Source organism: Ctenocephalides felis, unplaced genomic scaffold (genome assembly GCF_003426905.1).
Source record: "Ctenocephalides felis isolate EL2017-DRISC unplaced genomic scaffold, ASM342690v1 CF-g0.4_SCAFFOLD_01886, whole genome shotgun sequence".
Lineage (NCBI taxonomy): Eukaryota > Metazoa > Arthropoda > Insecta > Siphonaptera > Pulicidae > Ctenocephalides > Ctenocephalides felis.
The window spans coordinates 96,572,161-96,595,208 of NW_020538040.1; the positions used below are offsets into that span (position 1 = coordinate 96,572,161).

The 23,048-nt window shown below is 29.9% G+C and overlaps 2 protein-coding genes across 2 annotated transcripts in view; one reads left to right on the top strand and one right to left on the bottom strand.

Annotated features, from left to right (window-relative positions):
- Positions 1–17,143, top strand: part of LOC113375558 (homeobox protein Hmx-like) — a 32,451-nt gene extending 15,308 nt beyond the window's left edge. Inside the window, exons 2-3 of the mRNA XM_026615490.1 lie at positions 8,379–8,491; positions 16,521–17,143. Of these exons, the coding sequence (XP_026471275.1) occupies positions 8,379–8,491; positions 16,521–17,143 (736 nt within the window). The remainder of the gene's footprint in view (positions 1–8,378; positions 8,492–16,520) is intronic.
- Positions 1–23,048, bottom strand: part of LOC113376716 — a 320,611-nt gene that overhangs the window by 127,401 nt on the left and 170,162 nt on the right. The window lies entirely within an intron of this gene.

Consider the following 23,048-nt stretch of genomic DNA (forward strand, 5'->3'; position numbering starts at 1 on the left):
CCGACTGAACCTTTATCCTAAATAGGTCAAACGTTTTTTCCCTTTTTTATTATTTAAATGATTAATAAGAAATTATTCTAAAAGTAAACGTTTTATATACTCAATTTTACACTTACCACCTAGAGTTTTTGATCACTTTCAATACCCTGGGTGCGGACAATTCATGTTCATTGCAGATGTCAGCGCATCAGTAAAATCATTAAAAACCATATTTTACTCACAAAATGATTCCGATTGAGTAATTATGATTACATGTTAAAAGCGATTAAATCTTTCGATTGCCAACGAACTGAAAAAAAAGCATTTTGTTATCTCAATAATTCGATCCGACGGGAAAAAACAAACAGAACAGCTATTATGTGCGGCGCGCCGTTGCCGAATTAAATCATTTGAGTTAAATATTGTTTAAACTCGTCAATCCATTATAAGATGCAAATTGCGGCCTGGCTGCATAACGCGGTTTGGCGTTTCCATGCGTGTTAGAGCCGCACATGCCGCTCATAAAAAAGGCAACGAACGAACGGACGCGACTCACGCTATAAATCAATTTAGCACATGCTTTGCTTTTTGCCTTCTTTTGTAAATACAGTTAATATAATGTATAATTATGCTGATACTGAAAATTAAATAGAATTACTCGTAGGATAAATTTCAAATAATATAAATTTATATATTTGAACTCTAAATTAGTTCATGTTGTATGTGGCTCTTAAGTGTAATATATTATGAAACAAAATATTTGAGAATTGTGTTTATTTTCATAGCATAGAAAAAGTAGTATCAACAGTTCAATTGTCATTTTTTTCAGAATATGAAAGCAAAAATGTACCAATAACTTACATCGAATCATTAATACAAACATACGCAGATTTTCAACTTCCCATAGCTACCCTAGGTTATAGTAATCGCAAGTAAATCCAAAATGAAATTTTTTATTTAGCTTCAAGTTTCAAAGTTTACAGAACATTTTGGCATACCTTGAAAAAAATGGACGTATGTGTGTATGAGAGTATGTGTGTGTGTCGTCGACGATTTTGAGAACACAGATCAATCGATTTGAATGATTCAAAAGCCTTCGATTCCTATTGATGGGGAGATTAGGTTTTTGCAAAATAAGGTTCAGCCGTTTTGAAGATATCGGACAAAAAGTATAAAGAATGGTAATTAATTTTTTTAGAGGACAGAGCCGTCCGATTTGAATGATTCAAAAAATATTTTATTTGCATTGATGATACAAAGAACTGATTAAATTTCTGTGGAGGCAGGTCCAGCAATAAGAAAGTAAAAAAATGCAATTTGGCGGTAAAAATGATCATTAGACATATGCATACTAAATTATCAGATATTTCATAGAGATTTTAATAATAGGTACGAATTTTGTTTATATTTCTATGAGCTTTGTACCAATGTTTGTCCGTTAGACAGGGAGGCGGCGCTTACGCGCTTTGATATTTCGGCTCTGAAGCTTTGAATATATAATATATCAATTTATTAAATAAATGGAATATAAAAAAACAATCAAATTAAAAAAAAAATCAAAATTCTTAAAAATCTATTTTTTTTTCAAAAAGTTGTAAAACGTTCCAGCAATTTGCTTTGAGGTACGATGCCATGCACTAGTCGTCATATGATAATTTGGACTTGTGTTTTTCTAAGAGATAATTTTATTCTATTTTGTTTAGTCAACTTTTACAGGCACTAAATATAGGATGCAATTTTGTCAAATGTTTGTAGTACATATCGGCCATATAATTACAGTGCAGAATTTGATGTAGATTTGTGATAATACAAAATACTTAATTTACGTTTATTTTTTATGAAAATTTCAAAACATTCTCATTACAGATTCTTTTTATTATCATTCGTCCATTTAGAGAGATTTTTAATTTACAAAACTTATAATTAATGAATTCAATATGAAGATCAAAAGTTTCCAATTTGTTTAACAGTCAATGCTATAAATTAGCCAACATAGAAAATACCATTGTTTTACATTTCATAAGATGTAAAATGTGTTCATTTACCAACGGTCACGGAAAACATTAGCTCATAAGTTTATGGCCGACTATGGACCTATGCAAAGCATGAGAAATTGGCAAAGCCGCTAAGATTAGAACTTCCCATTCAAAATATTTACAAAGTAATTACAACATAAACGATACAATAAGCAATAGAAAACACAAATCAGTTCATTCTCAAGAGTACTTTATTCTTCATAATCCAGCCGATTATACATCTAATCTCGATCTAATTTTCTCGAATGTGGGCACACATACCGCTTTAACGAACAATAGTTTTGCACAAACCCAATGGCTCTCATTGAGGAGATCTCATAAATCACAATGAGTGTTAAATCCGCTGTTGAAGGGCCGATATTAAGAGATTGTCGTGGACTCCCCGAAGGGTGAGAGCTTAAGACTGTTGGGAGCTCAATGCACTGCATGCCGCGTGTTTACGTTTAGGTGATTTAAGTCAAGTAATCCCTGGGACACTTCAATAATGGTTCATTAATCCTATATAACGGGTACAGGCTACGGTACATGGTGTTTGATGTTTGTGTAAAAGATTGGTATCTACAAGATACACTTCAAAACGCAGTAGCTGAAAAAAACGACGGTATTGTAAATCTCTCGAAAATTTAAAATTATAAATATCTAAATATGCGGATTTCTAAAAATCGATGTATACTGCTAAATGCACACACATAGTTATCAGATGGTTGTAAAATGTTAAATATGTTATATATATATATATATATCATTAAAATATTTTTATGTTCATAATAGATATAACATGCTGAAATAGCTATCCAAAAATCATCCCTAGTACTCGTAAACAACGGCAGATGTTAAATGCTCTCCCGTAATGAATTAGGCATTAACAAATGTAGAATGTGATGCTATCAGAGCGATAAAATTCGGAGATAACTGAAATATCTAGTAATATAATTCAATTAAATACAAAATAAAAATTTAGCAAAATATAATGAGTGTAAATTTAATGCATAATTAGCACCTATATATTTATATATATATATATATATATATATATATATAATCAGGATGATCCTTAAAATGGGTATTTTCCTAGAACTTTTGCTTCCAAGAGCTCAAACGCTTCCAAATTGATAAATAAAAATTCTATAAAAGTTTTAGCTCTTAATATTAACTTTAAGATAGTCCGCATTCCAACCAGAGGTTCTTATGCAATCTTATAACTCAGCGACAAATGGATTAAAAGATACAATTCGAGTTACGTTTCATTGAAAATTTGTCACTCTACAAAAAAAGCTTTCTTAAAATTTTTTGTTAAATCTATTGGCTTAAACGTTATTTGAGCTCAAAGTTTTATTATTCTAAAATTATTATGTAAATACTGATTTTATAAAAAATATATTTTTTTTATTTATGACCAAAATACAATGTTTTTCTCAAAAATTTGATGAAGATATGTGATTTGTCGTTGAGTTAGAAAATTCTAAACAACGAATCAAATTTTCTCATGTTATTTCCATAAGAAACTGGTTAGAGTGCGAACTATTTTAATGTTTATTTAAAAGCTAAAACTTACAGATATTTTTTTAATCAATTTGGAAGCAGTTGAGACCCTGAATATCCCTGAATATATATATATATATATATATATATATATATATATATTGTCTATGATTATTAAAATATGTGCGTTTTGTCAGAAAATAAAAATAAAATACAAAGGATATTATTTTAGGCCAATGAACAATTTATTCGCTGATATAACCACGATTTTACACTAAATTTAGTATTGGCCGAAGAAACCAATAATAATAACGTGCATATCTTACTCAAATATTCAAATAATCGATAGTTTAATATAAACTAGTACTAAAAAATAAATTATCCGCTTTATGATGAGTAAATCCAAATACAAATAGCATCAAGTGCTTGAGGTGATTCTTAGCACAATCAAAAATTTATCTCGTATGGTACACACATCTGATGCATGTAAAATAAATGATTTATCTATATAGTACCACACATTGTTTTATAATGTAGATTGTAGACAAAGACCCATTAGCATCTGGCTACGATAATCTTCGGCGTAGCCTTCAAACGTACGGTTTCACAAACAAGCCGTATTCTGTAACGCCGAACCTATTTAGAGAGCCAACCGACGACTGACGTGTGGGCTACAAACCACTTAGGTGCTACGGATTATTCGATATATGCAGACGAGACCAAGGCAGAGAAATTGATTTAAAGCAAATCAAATACAAACAACAATTGTAATAATAAACACATATAATTGTTAAACTCAATCAATTTAATTCTGCCTAATCATAAGGTATCTCTGTAATTGTTTCCATTGTAATTTTGTACCAGATTTTTTTGTGACTGCGCTGTTCTATTAGCAAAACTTATATGCTAGCGGTGTATATGAAATTAATTAAAATATGTTCAAGCAACACTTTAGAGTATCAATTTAAATTAAAAAAGAATAATATGATATTAAAAATTCTTTAACGAGTTTAGGTAATATCAAACTGATAAATAGATTCATTACTTCTTTACTTATGAGATAACGCATGCTAAACTAAATTTTATATCTCCTTACTAACGGGCTCCCGCCTAGTTCGACCTAATCGCGAATCTCAGCATTAGATAATTTACACGTCTCGCAGCCTGTTGGAGCAACATATATAATATAGGTACCTACTCTATCATCCAGCCATCCGGTGATTAAACGCGTTCAATAATTCAATCTAGGTGCGCCAATATAGGCGGAGCAACGTCATAACAAGTCGCCCCTTCAGACGGATACGAGTTCAGTCGCTCCATCATCATCGCCGAGTAATGTGTATCCGAAAAGGGATGGGACCTACCCTTCTTCCACCCTACGGAAGAAGGAGGCAAATAAGTATTTAAGTGAGTGCCTACCACTTAACTAAAACTGGAGAAAGCTTCCGCACGCCGCTTTCCAGAGCGCCTCCTTCGGTAAAAGATCGACTCGCGATCAGAGTAGGAAATGGAAATATCGAGATAAGATAGATGCTTTGATGCGATTTTCAACTTTTTTACTTCATATAGAAAAAGAACTAGAAATTGTCGATAGAAAACCTTTAAAGTTATATAAAAACACGTCCAAAAATAACTGAAAAGGTGCCGAATTACTTAATAGGGTTCTACTTAATGTTTTAATAAATTTCACATGATTAAAACATCCAATAAAACTCCAAAAATAAAAAAAGGTAAATCAGACAGTACCATAATATATTTTATGATTTATGCATCTTATGAGAAAATGAATAAATATTATAATAAAGATATGCAAGATCATGGAGCCAATTCTGCCCTAAAATAGACCAACATTATAGCAAGACCATGTTACGTAGTAGTTTTCATACAAAATAGTTTCATACTAGGTAGCAGTTCTCATACTAAATACTGTCCATGTATTTGCTGTGCGATCAGGCGTTTCACACATAAAATGCAACTTCACACATATGTTATTACGCCACACCACAAAGATGCTGTTATGATCAAATCGTTTTTTGACATGTGTGCGTATTCTAGGTTAGGTTTTCTATAAAAAACGCACAGCCACCACATGAAATTTTGACAGTACTTAGTACAATTTTATATAAAAACTGCTACATAACATAGCTTTGCCATAACATTGGACTATTTTGCAGTAGAATCTACCCTATATCACAATATGAAGCAAATCATAAGAAAATGCTTATGATTTTTCAAACCAAATAAAAATTTTATTATTAAATTCAAACAGTAAAAGATTTGTTCAAACCCCAAAAAATCTCTAATACCATTTTCACTATTTTATAAAGAATGTACTAAAGTAACGTTTAGTGAGATAGAAAGCTCAGTGCCTTTTCCGGACATAGCAAATATGTGCATGAAAATATATTGTTTGAATGACAATGTTAAATTAAAAAATGTTATCATAAAAATCTATATAAATAAAAATCTTATAAATGAAAAATTCACACATTTTACGAATTGGTTCAAACAGTAAGTATAAATAAAAAGAATTAGTTTCATATCATATTTTAACAAACGATTAATAAAAAACGTAAATTCATATATGAATAAATCAATTTATATTATATCGTTTCTATTTCGCTGTTGTACAAAATAAAGAAACCCAGAATGATACTCAAGTGGCTATAATATTTATTAAAACTGCAAACAAGCTGAAACATTTTATAATGCAACAAAAGGTTTTCTCAATCATCACATTTCAAGCTCTCGCCAATTAGCCATTAGGGAATTACCGGTCGGGAAGAAAGAGGGATCCGCGTCTATACAAGACCCTCTCTTTATACGAGTTTAGTATTTCCGCCATATTGATTTATGTATACTATAACGTAACTCGTCGCTGTTTTCTATCGAGGAAAATAAACATTTATATATTGTACGATATTTCTGAATGGCAAAGGCACCGACGGGAATAAAATCAGTACGTAGAAATAAAAATATAAAAGTCCAGTAAATATTTATAAAAAATGTTAATCTTATATTTATAAATTAGATTGAATTAAATTTTGTTTAGTTTATGTTTACAAAGTCCTCCAAAAAAAGTCTTAACACAAACAAAACCAAATAAGTCAAAGATAATCCAAGATTTAATTATTTATATATATATATATATATATATATATATATATATATATTAACAAAGTCTAGTAATCAGGCATAACATCAATAAAAAACATGAATTTCTTTCAATAATTTATTTTGAATCCATACGTTTCGGCTATAATCATAGCCTTCATTTAGTGGAAACTAAAAATAAAATTAAAACTAAAATAGTTGAATTGGAGTGAAAATAAAAAATAAAATAGTAAATAGTACTTACAATTAAAAAATCTTAGTGTTAAATGGAAAATTTTAATAATCCATGGTATCAGGATATGGTAATTTACTACACTATGTATTATAAACATTAAACTTGTAATTACACAATATTTTCACAGTATACTAATTTAAAAAATCACAATTGGATAATGTGTTTTTCGTAGACTGTTTGAAGATATAATGGAGGAAGGACTTTTTTAATAAATATTTTTATCAAGATTCTACACATGTGTGGAACAAATTGCGAATCCTTTGCGCGTCATTTTTATTGTTTTGTGAGAAATTTGGAAATACTATCTAAATAAAAGAGATTTGTGTCACACAGCGTGTTAAGTTCATTACGTTTATTTATTGTTTTATTGCTGTAAATAGTTAAAAGAATTATAAATCCTTCTATAATTCTTCGTTTGAATAAATTTTGTTCGAATTGCAGTACAGTCGGGTTAGAAAAGTCCATATTGTGTTTTAAAGTATGTTAGCTCGGCTAACATAGTTTTAAACTGTCTTGTAATTTTTGAATTAATATCTTTATATTATCTTTATTGTTATACGTTTTGACACTTGATGTGTGTCATCATTCAATAATCATCAAGATAAAAGCATGAACTTATACATTGCAATAATCTTATTTTTGACGGAATTTAACACAAAACCAAAATTATTAGAAAAAGGAGAATTATATTATTTAAATACATAATGGAACAAAACATCATACAACCACGTATAAGTGATAAGTGATAAGTGAAACATATGTATAGATATATATTCTACTACATCCATTTTTTACAGATATCTTCATTTTTCTCTTCAGAAAGTCTATTTAATCAGTCTATTCAATTTTGACTTAATAATTCAAATTCCATTTATTTTCAACTCAAAATTCGAATTCTAAGACTTGGCCCGGGCTCGATCCAATAATCGCTTATAAAATTGTATAAATTATAAAATGTACTGAATATAAAATTGAAATGACGCAATTTGAATATTTATTATTGGATCATCTTTACCCTCACCTTCAAAATTATACCAAAGCGGTTCATCAAATTGTAGTATTATATAAGTTGATTTGAATTTTTAATGTCAGTAACTCTCAGAAAATTCACATGATAAAATCTGTTGTTTTGTCATACAAAATTGTATATTGTGCGCTAAAACCTTTATATAGCTCATACGCGTATAAAATATTTAACCGTATATGGCATTCAATATAATCTTCTTGTAATATCAAATACGTTTTTATCCTGTTATAGGTTTATAACATATTTTTTAGAATCATATAGATATCTAAAATAGTTGAATAAATTAAAACACTGTTGAAAAATATTAACCAGCATGTAGAACACTCAGTTAATTATCTAAACGCAAATAAAATATTTCAAAAATCCTTTTTATAATAATATAATAAACATTACTTCAAACGTTCATTATAATTTGTAGCATATGTAACATTATATCAATTAATAAAAACGAGGATGTTGAATATATAATGAAGTAATAACGTGAATTTTTGGAATTCTTTTGCAGGCTAGGATTCATATCTCAATGGGGCGCTTTGGCCGGACGGTACGCCGCGCTCTGCCCACCTGGCTGGCCGTGGGGAGCGGCTGGTCGTCTGCCTTTCCATAGTCCTACGCACGGTGAGTGTTTGACTTGTTTGGAATTTTGTGCATTTCATTCATAAATTAATTTAATTTAAATTTTAAAATGTTAAAGTGTAAAATATTATAATTACATAGTTATTAAAATTTCTATTTAATATCAGCGATATTTCAGTAAAATCCATAAGAAAATAAGTAAAACACATATTAATATTTCATAATATTACTTTATTTTAAAAGAGATTGAATATAATACGTATTCCGAAGAGAAAAGCTAAGACCGTGCTCAATCAAATTAAATTTAAAATTTTATAAGGTTACTTTATTTTAAAAGAGATTAAGTATAACACGTATTCCGAAGAAAAAAGCTAAAACAGTGCTCAATCGGGGTAAATTTAAAATGGCCTTAGACCAAGGATAAGCGCAAAGTCCTTTAAAATAATCGTTGCATCGACGTCCTCTTGTACAATCTGTGCAGGGAGTCCCGCGTCGGAAAACCGGCTCGCCGATCATATTACCGCGCGGTTCGTACATACACACCTTTAGAAATGAAGGATAAGTAATAAAAAAGCCATATAACTTAATCTAATTTATTTGTGAAAACGTTTCAAGGTCTTTAGAAGAGGATTATTGTATTTCACAATGCTTGATATCTAAGTAAATTAAATTTAATTAGATGCGCAAGGAAAACTTTAGAAGTAAATGCAATTGCTAAAACTTTTTAGAAAAATATACTTGCACATAACTATTTAATATATTTTTCGAACTCAATTAAAATTGTTTTTTTATTGTATAAGTAATAAATATGCAAAAATATAAAATATTTTACTAAAATAATAAAAGAAAATTTAATAAGGGTAGTGAGGGGCACAAGGATCCAAATTGACTGAGTAATTATATTGTAATAGCCAATCCAATTATATTCCAACATAAATAACACATATCAAACAAACAACTATCTGACTATGCTCAGTAAAACTCCCATTTCAAAATTGTAGAAATGTTTTTTTTGCTGTTTTTCAAAAATTTGACATCTGGTTCTTTTTACCCCATAGGCGGAGTAATATGGGATGACAAAGAGGCATACAGACTCAACGTTTTGTTTTTAATTTTAAAGAGACTTTACAGAACAATAGCTACATTATTCAACCAATGCAAAATATAAATTTCATGGGTACATTTTTACAGAGATCATACCGTGTGATTGATCTCGTATTTTGTCAGAACTATTTATCAGCAGAGTTCGAATAACTATATATTTAATTTATCCCTTGTTAAATTATTTTTTTTAACTTAATTTACTTTTTTATTTACTATTACTGTTTATACCTTTACACCGCCAGAGTCAAAATTTAGTTCGTCCCTTTTACATCACCCACGTGCAAGCTTTTATAAAGGTGATATAAAAAAATGGTTGAATCTATCTTGAAATTAACAATACTTGTAGAACAATTAAATTACGTATACTTAAAATTTATATTGAGGTCTCGTAAACTAAACAACAGTGTCCAAAAATAAAAAACTATCAACAGAAGAAAATACTTCATGTATTTATTTCTTATTTTATGTATTTGCAAATACTGCCGAAAGTGGTAATAATCAAGGTGATGGCTGTTATACATTAAATGTTATACATCTTTTTCTTCTATTTTTAAATATTTTTGTTAGAAGATTCTAAACAATACTTGTTTTCGAGATATCGGTGGTGGACCTTATTACTACTTTTAAGCCCTGCTCTACCCTACTTAATTATTAAGTACATTCTAAATATTTATGCCAAATATGGGAAACAAAATAATATTAACGAAAATAGACACTTGTACTTTTTTAGTTTATAGAAAAATAAAAATTTACCATTCGATAACTATCCAGCTGAAGATAACGCACAACAGCACAACCCATGCGCATAGAATTGGCCCAAATAAGCTGTGTAAAGTTTGTGGGATCATCCAATTTTAATAAAGTCGACATTCTTGTCCCTTTGTGAACGTAAATCATAGACATCATGTTATATATATGTTTTATAATTAAATATAGATCGTAAATTTCCCAGACATACCCTTGACCTTCTTGTACCATAACCGCACAATGTCACTGGTGAATGTCTTCTTAGGAAACCACCAGATGTGTTTTTCGTAGCCGTTCTCGCCAACCCTCTGCGGTATAAAAGTGCCATCTGAGAATACCGACACTGGACACGGGTCGGATCCGTTGATGCACTGACGGATCCAACGCGAGGCTATCTCCGCCAATTCCGCATCCCAATCTAAATGGTTCATGTTACGAACTGGGCCTGATACATTGATTATATTATAATATCATGACTAGGGTTTGTCGATTTTCAAAAACCGGTTTTAAAAACCGTTTTTTTTTGGCGAAAATTATGGGATTCGAAAACCGGTTTTTTAGTGAAAAAAAGTCGGTTTTCATTATATAAATGGAAAATGACAAGTATAGCCAAATATAAAAGATAGATAAAAGCGTTTTGATTCTTGAAATCATATCGGTTCAGTAGCATTTGATATCTTATCAGTCTGCAATGGTTCCCAGAAAGGTTTTGTATATATTAATTTAGATTTTTATACCAGTGTATATATTAATTTAAATCACTGTGACTTCTTCTTGAAGTAGTAACTTCTTCTACTCAAACTTAAAAAAGAGTTTTAAACCCCAGAAGCCACAAATAGAAAAACAAAAAAACTTAGAATTATTATAATCAATTGTTTTTAAAAATAAAATTAATATTAACTAGTATGTATCAACATGTATCTAATATTTTTTTTAATTTAATGAATGTTTTTTATTTAAAAATGTACTATTTTCATTTATTCGAAAACTTTCCTTTCACTATCATAAAAATATTTTCATTCTTATATGTGAAAATGATGCATATATAACGAATAATTATTTTCAAAATTATTAAATCAAGATAAACTATTATTTTTTAATTCTACTAATTAAAATTAAAATAATTTTGTTTCCTATCCATAAAATTGAAATAAATAAATTCAGTCAAATACTGCTCTAAATCACACTAAAGTTGCGGATAAATTACAGAGTATTCGAGCAAAAATTTATTTTCTATATAAAATTCGAAAACCGGCTAAAACCGGTTTTTTAGTCAAATTAAAATTCGAAAACCGGTTTTCTGAAATTTCGGTTTTTGTATAAACCCTAATCATGACACTTCAAAATGCTTTGGTTTTTATAATTATAAATGAATAATAAAATTTGATAGGTGACTTTTCTGTTTAATTTAATTTATGTGTAACTTAATCATAAAATTGCGTGCTTGTATTTTTGTGACTTTTGAAACGATATTAAAAATACCCCATATATCTTGGGATATACAAATATCTGTGCACGTATTATAAAATTATTTAAAAATTACCAATTCGTCTGTCAAGCGCGACTAAATTCCTTATATTGTTATGGCTAGTCAATATGCGCTCTATGTCCGCTGGTGTCAATTTTACTGGCACCATTCGATAAGGCTTACATCGATCCGCCATTGGACTATCCTAATATTTCAAAAATGCTTAGATTATATATTAAATTAATTAATTAATTATTATCTATGTTACTTGAGCATATCGGCACATAGTATTGCGCTCTCCATTGTCACAATATTGCGAATCTTCGATGGAGCAGTAATCATACCCTGTCCATTCTGAAGAATTCCAATGTTTACTGTACGATCCATATATTAGAAGTGCGTGGGTAAATATTATATAAAACAATGTTTTCATTTTTCTGAGTTTGATTTCTACATTAAAAAATAACTGGAGGAAAATTTTGTTGCGTGTTAGTTGTGTGATAAAAATTATGCCGAGTTATGTCATGTCAATGATTATAAAAACAAGTGAATGTATATTGTTTTTGAAAATATTAGAATTTTATATATTTTTTTTTTTGAATACAAATATGCAATCAATTATTAGATGATAAGGTGTCAATAACTCTGTAATTTAGTTAAATTTGTAACTTTAGAACCTTTATTAACGTTGTTTCACAAATATCACCTTAACCTCTAAATATAACTCATGTTTCAATAATTTTCACATTCAGCGTACATTTTGTTCTTAATTAATTTCCCGCAGGGTAAGTTATAGTAATCGCAATAAATCTAAAATGAATTTTTTTATATATTTTACGTTTCAGAGATTTCTGAATAATTTGGCATACATTTGAAAAAATGCATGTATGTGCGTGTGTAAGAAACATTTGATTCCTATTGATAAGAAGGCGTGCTGATTAGGTTTTGGCCAAGGCAGATCCAGTCTTTTCAAAGACAGGGGGCAAAAAGTGCCAAAAATGGTATTTCAGTTTTCTAAAGAATGGAGTGTCTGATTTCAATAATTCAAAGAAACATTTTATTTGTATTGAGGAAATAAACAACGGAATAAATTAATCGGCATGCAGATTCAGCTATAAAAAAAGTAAGAAAAATGACATTTGGCGGTCAAAATTGATCATTAGACATATGCACATCAAATTAACAGATATTTTATAGAGATTTTATAAGAAATTTTATAGAAATTTTTTTTATAGAAATTTTGTTCACATTTCTATGAGTTCTCTACCAATGTTTATTTGTTAGATTTTGTCTCTAAAATAGCACACGCTAGGCATCGCTTTAAAAAGCTCAAAATATTAGTAAAATTCAAAATATAATTTTTTTTTGAGTCAAATTTCCTTAAAAATTTCAAAAATCTACTTTTTTCAATTATCAAAAAATATTAAAACTTTTTTAAAAATTTTAATTTTCTATTTATATAATTTTTAAAAGATAATATAACTTACCATCTTTCGATGTTGAAACATATTTGTATTAATATGCAATGCCCCCCGTCGATGGCGTTTACCGCAAACGTAGAACATCGAGCGCCTTAAAACTTTGTCGACAGGCATTTAGTAAATATTCGTTTCCAATACAGAAGCGCCTGGCAAGTGGGTCGGTTGAAACATACGTGTGGATAAGTACGTAATCCTGGAATACTTGCTTGTATTATGCCACAATCAACAAAGCCTCAGTCATGCAGATGCGGGTCTTCTTTTAATCTTCTTGTCGCCCTATTCTATCGCATTGCATTTTCTCATTCTGTTTCTGAATTTCTAGGGTTTCATTCTAACGACTTATTGTTCTCAAATCGATAACATTGGAATCGAAGGAATTGTTATGGTTTCTGAAGGTAAAGCGATCCGGCATATACATCGCGACTGCAGATTAATATTTTGATTAAAACGCCGACGATGCATAATATTGGGGCCGGGAAACATTAAAGCATTCTGACGAGTTTTACAGAAGAAAGAATGGTGACATGCTTTCTAATTTATATTAATTGACCGATTCTGTCGTAAAAAGACCAATGTTCTGGCAAGACTATGTTACGTTCCAGTTTTCATACAAAATGTAACTAAACACTGACAAAGTGCCATGTATTTGCTGTGCGATCAGACGTTTTACTCATAAAATGCAACTTCACTCATATGTTATCAAGCCATATTTTGAAGATGCAGTTATGATAATATCGTTCTTTTGACATTTGTGCGTTTTCTAGGTCACATCAACCACAATAGAATTTGAAAATTTTTAGCACCACTTTATATGAAAACTGCTACATAACATAGGCTTGCCATAACATTGGTACATTTTACGGCACAATTCTCCCCTAAATATATTTCGTCGTCCAATCTCGTTTACCCAGAAAGGTCGAAAGCAGATTTTACATGCAGTTTGTATTTATTTACCAGCTTATTTCAAATACCAGTCAAAAAATCAATCAAGAGCTATAAATATGATTCAATGTTAATAGAGAACATATAATAAAATACATTTTAATTAATTTCCGAAACCAGCATTTGTGACAGTTTTCGCTATTAGCACGATTTAGTAATTCATTACATTAATATTTGATTTCAACAGCTTTCAATCAGTGCACACAACCAGCTCCTCTATTATAAAAGGGAGTACGATTATTAAATGATCTGATGCGTTCGATAAATGATATAAACCCAATGCGTTTTTAATCAAAGCTCAATGCGGCTTTCATATGTACACGAGGAATGATCGAACGTAGCTGATTATGAATGGGATTGCTATTAATTTGGATTTCCATGGAATATCTCTTTGAATTTGTACTATTAATGGCATGTTCTATGCCGTATGTCGGAAATTACAGTTATTGTTAATCCAAAACTTTGATATATTAAAATCATTCGACATAAAACATTCATTTATCACGAAAACTTTAAAATTAGTTATTGACATACAAATAATTATTAAAATCGGTATGAATTTGTAATTTGTGATATTGAACATTAAGCTATATAGAGTATATATAAAACTAGCTGTAAGTGGAATTCTGTCTTGAGGCAATTATGGCATCGTGCCTTGAGGCAAATTGCTGGAACTTCCCGCACCGTAACGAAATGTTCGAGGAATATTGAATGTTTTCAAATATATTATTATAAATATTGTAACATTGTCTAATATTTATAAGAATTATATAAACCGAATTGCAGAGTTGAAATTATTTCTAAAGTATATTAGAACTATAGTCAGAATTAAAAATAAAATCTGAAATATTTTCGATATACAAAATACTAAAAAAAAAAAAAAAAAAAAAAAAAAAAAAATCCAAAATCAATTATTTTGTTAAGACAAGCAGAAAGTTCTTTGAATCATTTAAATCGGACGCTTAGTTCTCTCAAAAACTGCCATTTTTTACATAATTAGCTCCGTATCTTCGAAATGGCTGGGCCTGCCTTTGCCAAAAACTGATAAACACTTCTCCCAATCATTACTAATTCAATGTTTTTTAGATCATTCAAATCGGATACTCCGTTCGCTCAAAAATTCGATTTCTATTTTCTGCACTCTTTGCTCCGTATCTCCGAAACGGCTGGACCTGCCTTTGCCAAAAACTAATCAGCTCTTTTCCCAATCAATAGGAATCGAATGTTTTTTGAACCATTCAAATCGGTTGATCCGTGCGCCCTAAAACGTGACTGGAAATTTGTATCCACACATACATACACACACACACACACACACACACACACACATCCATTTTTTCTGAGGTATGCCAAAACGTTCAGAAACCTTCAAAACGTCGAGAAATGTAAAAATTTTCAATTCCGATTTTCGGCCCATTACAATAACTTACCCTACGGGAAGTTAATAATAAAATGTGCTTTAATAAAAGTAATCTTAATATCTAGTGGTGCATGGCATTGTGCCTTAAGGCAAATTGCTGAAACTTTCCGTACCAAAAATTATAATTTTTAAAGAAGATTCATATTTTTTTAGAACTTTGAAAAAATAGATTTTTTACTTAACTTACTTAAATATTCGAAACTGCTGTAATTATTCGAAGACTATAGATAATCAATAATACAGGTCCATATAATAAAAAAAGTTGTTTGTATTACGTGTGTGGCATATATTTTCCAATGTAGTTTTTACACTGAACATGAATCTAAAGACAAAATTGGCCGTCAAATGTCAAAAAATTGAAAAAAAAGAAAAAACGACAAAATTTAATTTAAATTTAACTTTAAATTCGTATTCAACGGTAACAACTAAATTGGAAAACATATGCCGCACTCCCAATATAGACAATCAATAAATTGACTTGAGTTGTAATCAATAAAAATTGATCAATGATTAAATAATTGTAAATACTATATATTTCATTGTTCATACATTATTTAGCGTAATTTTTTTCGTACAAAGCACTTAAGTATGTTTACATTCACAAGAGATGTCGAATGAATCAGAGGATATATGTATCTTATAATAATGCATATAAAATGTATATACATTTTTAAACTGAACTCTAACAAATGTAATTTGTATTTGAAGTAGAAGCAACACTGGCTCTTCTAGTATTGTTATTTACTTGTCATGTGTGATTAAACTATTATTGTCTTTAAATTTACTAGAAGACATTTGTAAATTATAAAGTGACACTTTTTTTAACTGGAAACCAATAAATAGTTTACATCAGAATGTTACATAATTATGACAAAGCAGTTTATTCATGTTAGTATTATTTGTCAACAGATGGTTCGAGTACGACGAATGACGAGGTGTCGCCCCCACAGTCTCCTCACGGACAAAACGCCACATGTGTTGACAGTACGCAAGGAGCGCGCTCTTCGCCGCCGTCCGCCAATTCCCATCACCCCGCGTACCTGAGCTCGTCCGCCGTCGATTCGGAAGGCGAAGCAGACATTGACGGCGATTGCGACGAAGGCGTGCACGACCGTAGCGCGGACAGCGGTTCTCCGGGGGCACCCAACGGCTCTAACGGAAGCAACAATCTCGGAAAACGTAAGAAAAAAACCCGAACGGTTTTCTCTAGAGCGCAGGTCTTCCAATTGGAATCAACTTTCGACATGAAACGCTACCTCAGCAGTTCGGAGCGAGCTGGACTTGCAGCATCTCTACGTCTTACCGAAACACAAGTCAAAATCTGGTTCCAAAATCGCAGAAATAAATGGAAGAGGCAACTAGCAGCTGAATTGGAAGCAGCAAACATGGCACATGCGGCTCAGAGATTAGTTAGAGTTCCTGTATTGTATCACGAAGGAGCGCCCGCCGGGTATCCACCACCGCCCACGCTTTATTATCATCCTCCCCCCGGTGGAAGTCCGCCGAGACCACCACTATCGGGACTCGTTTAAAAATTTCAAAGGCGCTCAAATAAATACCAAGAAGTTGATAGTAACTAATTTCATTATTTTGAAAACTGTATAATAACTTCTTAAATACAAATAAAAACTCACAATATTAATTTAATATAATAATGTAATATATGTAAAATATATTGACACAGAGATAATATAATTAAGTGACATGTGCAAATATTTAACAAGATAAAAATTGGAAAAAGTGTCGAGGAACAATGGTGACTTATGTGTTATGTTGAAATAAATTGGATATTGTTAATTATCAATAACGAAAAGTGAGTGGTGATAACGTTAACATATTATTATGGATTTATAATTACGTCAAAACCACATGACAAGTTACGTTGTTATAAGTGATATTTTATAAGATGACTGTAAAGTTCACTGTGTTATAAATATAATATATTAGTTTTTACTTGGACATATCAATAAATGCTCAGTGTAATGGATAGGGAGTATAATATCCGCACTATCTGCATAATGCTCTACTGTATCTTTTGCAAATTAGATAAATGGTAATAGTTTGCTAATGTAAATGTAACGATATGAAATGTTTTAATTTAAAAGTTTTCGAACTTCTGAAGAATGTACATATCTTCCAGTGGAGCTAAAATTCTTAAATTTTTAATTAGCTTTGATAGTATATTTGTTGTAAATATGGAATATTATAAATAATTAAATTCAAATATCTTATATTCAAATCTAAAAAAACATATCATCTTAAGAATTATTTCTATTTAAATTTGTAGACATATTGTATTGCAATATTATTTAACCAAATTGTCTCCCTTTAATGTCTGTAAATAATATCCCAAATTGTGTATCAAAAATAATAATAAAGCAATCAAATAAAATATTACATTATATATCAGTAGATTCAGACGCATTAAGAAACAGTAAGCTGTCTATATTATATATACCTGTGTGTGACATTTAAATAAATAAATTATACGCAAACAAAATTGTGCTGTGTATGAACGGTGTCGAATAAATGTGGATATTAAAAACAAACTGTTTTTTTTAATTAGACTTTTCTTTTTACGTAACAGCATCAAAGCAATTAAATAAAATAAAATAAATTAAATAAAATAGTGTCCCAGACCTTGACGTCATGCCGAAATGGGACCTCTACTGTTATAAAAAATAATAGAAAAAAAAAATATCTCACGTTGTTTAGAAATTATGAGCTTGTAAGTGCAACTTAGAGCTTTTATGAAATTATGACCATTTTTTGGTTATTATAATGTTTATTAATTTTATTATTGCTTGCAAAACCTCGAAGTTTTTCAATAATAAAATTTTAAACATTTTACCATTTTACAATCCTGATTATAGGCACCAATTTTGATGAAACTTGCCAACACACTTTAAATTTAAAAAAATCAAACTCATAGTTTAACAAACAGTTTTAGATCTTGAAAACTTGGAACAATTGTGTTGTTGTTTTTTATTGTGGTCCTAAAAATGTTATTCACGGTTAGTGTTCCAAACTATAAACAAACAAAATTAAAATTAACCAAAATACCCTAAAAATAGACATAATTTTACCAAAGCTCTAGGTTGCACTTAAAAGCTCATAATTATCAAACAACGAGAATTATTTTATCCAAACCTTAAATATGAGTCCCACGGTTAATATGTTAATTTTTTTCTGTTCTTAAATAAATTCAAAAAAATTAAAATCATTAGCTCTCATCTAACATAAGGCAAATTATATTTTTTACTTGTAATGAGCTTAATCAAGTAACTATCAGTCAAGTCTTGAAAATTAAGCGCACTCTATAGTCGATCGTTGAAATTATATTAATAAAATAATACAAAAATTCATTATAAATATTCTTTTAATTTACTTAGTCAATTCAGATTACCATTAGTATGAAAGGATAAAAGTTAGAGGATACACAAATATTTTTTTTCGAAAGATACAAAAATCATTGGAGTTGTTCTGATAGAGATGATCATCAAATACGTACTTCTTGAAAATAATTACAATCAGTTGAAGGTCAAAATTTTCCAAACAATTTCATAAATAATTTGATAGTATTAATTTAAAAACTGCTGAATAATGACGAGTTTTCAGTATTCGGAACGAATGAAATAAATATTTATTAATATTGAATTTGTACGTTTTGTTTAATTGTTTAACATTGTTTAATATTCATTGTAGAAGTAATCCTTGTAAAACATTCATAATACGGATTCGCTCTAAGAAGTTTTGGGAATTGATACTATACTATACCACGGTACTTTTATAGCACGGTTTCACTGTAACACGGTTCGATTTCAACAAAACCCTAATAAAGTAAGTAATATTGTAAAATATATAAAGAGGAAAAATTAATAAACGTGATAAAACATACCTTATTCGACATTTTTCATTCGAGTGCGTACATTCTATCAGAAAAATGTTTAAGCATAACCGAACAGTTCATCATAATTCTTAAATGAAGATCCTGCAAATAAAAAGAGTACAGAATTTTAATAAACAGAACTTAGTATGCTCTTACCATTAATAAAAAAAATTATTATTAAATTAAAGCAAGCAATCGCAAATCCTTTGTGAAAAAATAGTACAAAATATTCAAAAGTTGAGGATATATTGCCAAAATAAAAACTGAAATTAAATTATTTACTATTTTATTACATTATATAATTCAATTTTTTTATTTGCATAGTTTTATTGTCAATCAAAATAATATACATTTTTTAAGACAATATGCTCTTGGTGTTAATGCATTTAAGAGATTATCTCCTATGAGATATCTCTTTTTTTATTTTTGACATTTTATTTAAGATTGTATGGTAATTTTTTTTCAATCTTCGTGTGGGATATTCATCGCTTAACTCTTTCAAATATGTTTGGGTAACCTGGTAGTTTTTCGTGGTATTTTTTGCTCCTTTCTTTTATCATTTCATTAATAGTTTTTCTTTTCAGGTCTTTATGTAGGGTGTCATTTGTAACATACCAGGGTGCGTTCACAATGCATCTTAAAATTTTCGATTGCGCTACTTGTATTTTTTAACTTCCCGTAGGGCAAGTTATAGTAATCGCAAAAAAATCAAAAATGAAAATTTTTATATATCTTTACGTTTCAGAGGTTTCTGAACATTTTGGCATACCTTAGAAAAAATGGATGTATGTGTGTGTGTGTGTGTGTGTATGTATGTATGTATGTATGTATGTATGTATGTATGTATGTATGTATGTATGTATGTGTGTGTATGTATGTGCGGATACAAATTTTTGTCGACGATTTCGGGAACACGGATCAACCGATTTGAATAATTCAAAAAACATTCGATTTGTATTGATAAGGAGACGTGCTGATTAGTTTTCGGCAAAGGCAGGTCTAGCCGTTCCGAAGATACGGGGCAAAAAGTACCGAAAACGGTAACTCAGTTTTTAAGTGAACGGAGCGTCCGATTTGAATAATTCAAAAAACATTTCACTTGTATTGACAAGATGAAGAATCGATAAAATTTTCATGAAGGTAGGTCTAGCGGTTTCGGAGATATGGAAGAAAAAGTAAAAAAATGAGCCTATTGGCGGTCAAAAATGATCATTAGACATATGCACATCGAATTATCAGATATTTTATAGAAATTTTAACAATAAGTATACATTTTGTTAACATTCCTATGGGTTCCGTACCAATGCTTATGCGTTAGACATTGACGCGGGGCTTACGCGCTTTATATTTTGTCCCTATGCAGTTAAAGCAGTACGATTGCTTTGAAAAGAAAGTTCAGATCTTCCACAATATGCCAAAATAAAGAAAAAAAATTTTTTTCAAAAAAAAAAAAAAATTAAAAAAAAAAAAAATTTAAATTTTTTTTTCAAAAAAGTAATTTTTTGTCCAATTTATAGTTTCTAAAAAATCTTATTTTTTCAAAGTAAATTTTTTTCAAAAATGTTAATCGTTTTTAAAAAAATAATAATTTTTGGTACGGGAAGTTCCAGCAATTTGCCTTAAGGCACGATGCCTTAATTGCCTTAAGACAGAATTCCACTTACAGCTAGTTTATATTTGAATTGCTTGCGCACGCCCATAGCTCAATGCCGTATGTCCAGATTGGGATAATTATTGTTTTATATAAAAGGAGTTTGTATATAATTCAAATGAACTCAAAATTCATAACACACTCCAATAACATGAAAAAATTTTAATAAATCCAATAGCTTTAGAAAAAATCAACCTCAAGATCGGTGTAGTATTTTATAATTTATCTCCAATTTTCCAATAATAATTAACTTCCCTTAGAGTAAGTTATATTAATCGCAAATAATCGTAACATTTTTGCGTATCTTTAGGTTTCAATCGGCGAAAAATTTAATCCGCACACACATTACACTTAATTTAATCCGCACATACAAATCCAATAAATCAAATCAAATCAAATAAAAAAAGTATAAAAATGCCATTTGTCGGTCAAAAGTGATCATTAGACATATGCACATCAAATTATCAAATATTTTAATAATTAGTACAAGTTTTATTTACATTTCAATGGGTTCTGTACCAATGATTATCCGTTAGACTGCCACGCGGCGCTTAAATATCTTTTGTTCAAAATAATAAAAAAAATCAAATTGTTCCAAAAACCAAATTTTTTCCAAACATTTCAAAATTCCTTATAATATTCCAAATATTCAAAAAATGTTATAGTGTTTTTAAAAATCTTAATTTTCGGCCAGAAAAGTTCCAGCAATTTGACATAGAGTACGATGCCATGCACCACTAGTTTTTGTTTTAGATATAACCTTCATGGAAGTACAAACGCTTCAAATAATAATACATAGAAAGGGTTCTAAAACGGGTGGGATAATTATCTACAAATTACTCCTGATGGGTAAGTATCTTATTCCTGCTGTTACTGACGAAGTGATAAAGATCAGATTGTAGGGTGCACGGAGGGCTTCGTCAAAATGCTTGTCCCGGCAAATGAAATGGAGCCGGGAGAAGTGAGTGGACATCGCGTGTCACTCTATTTACTTTATCACAGGGTCTGTATCGTGTCAAGATTCCATCCGCCATTTTATGTACGAATTACGAATTGTACAAACGAGAATTGTCCGAATGATTCACGAGCAGTTGTTCTTACTGGACGACGGCAGTCTTTATTGGATTAAGAATTGCAAGCAATTAGATAAGCACCCGCAAGTGGTTGGATAATCCGGTCTAATGTCCTTGGTTACAAAGTAGGTCGTTTGCGATTAAGTATGCCACATAAAATTACTTACGCACAGAGCTCATCCATACCTGAACGATAAAAACGCTAAATTTATCTTAAACAATTCAGAGTTGAAAAATCTTATTTATTGGCATAAACTCAGTTTTTGTTTTTTAACTTCCCATAGGGTAAGTTATTGTAATCATCCAAATATCGAAATTGAAAATTTCCTGTCGTTTTGAAGTTTTCTGAACATGTTGGCATACCTCAGAAAAAATGAATGTGTTTGTGTATGTATGTATGGATACAATATATCGTCCACGTTTTCGGGCGCACGGATCAACCGATTTGAATGATCCAAAAAGCATTTAATTTGTAATGTCGGGGAAAAGTGGAGATTAGTTTTTGGCAAAAGCAGTTCCAGCCGTTTTGAAGATACCGAGCTAAATTTTTGCTTGTGTGACAAAACGATTGCTCTTGAGAAATTCTTTTTTAAAAATGTTTTTTCCCAATTTTTTTTTGAATATCGAAAATTATTTGAATTTTCATTAAATCTAGCTGAAGTTCTAAAGCTCACTTATATACTTCAAATAAATAATTTTAACTTTGCATTAACTTTGTTTAAATAATTCTTATAATAATGTTCTTAATGTTAAATTCGATTGATCGAGTTTTGTTTATTTTTCTGTAAACATATATATGTTACAGTATTTATAATAATCTTTTT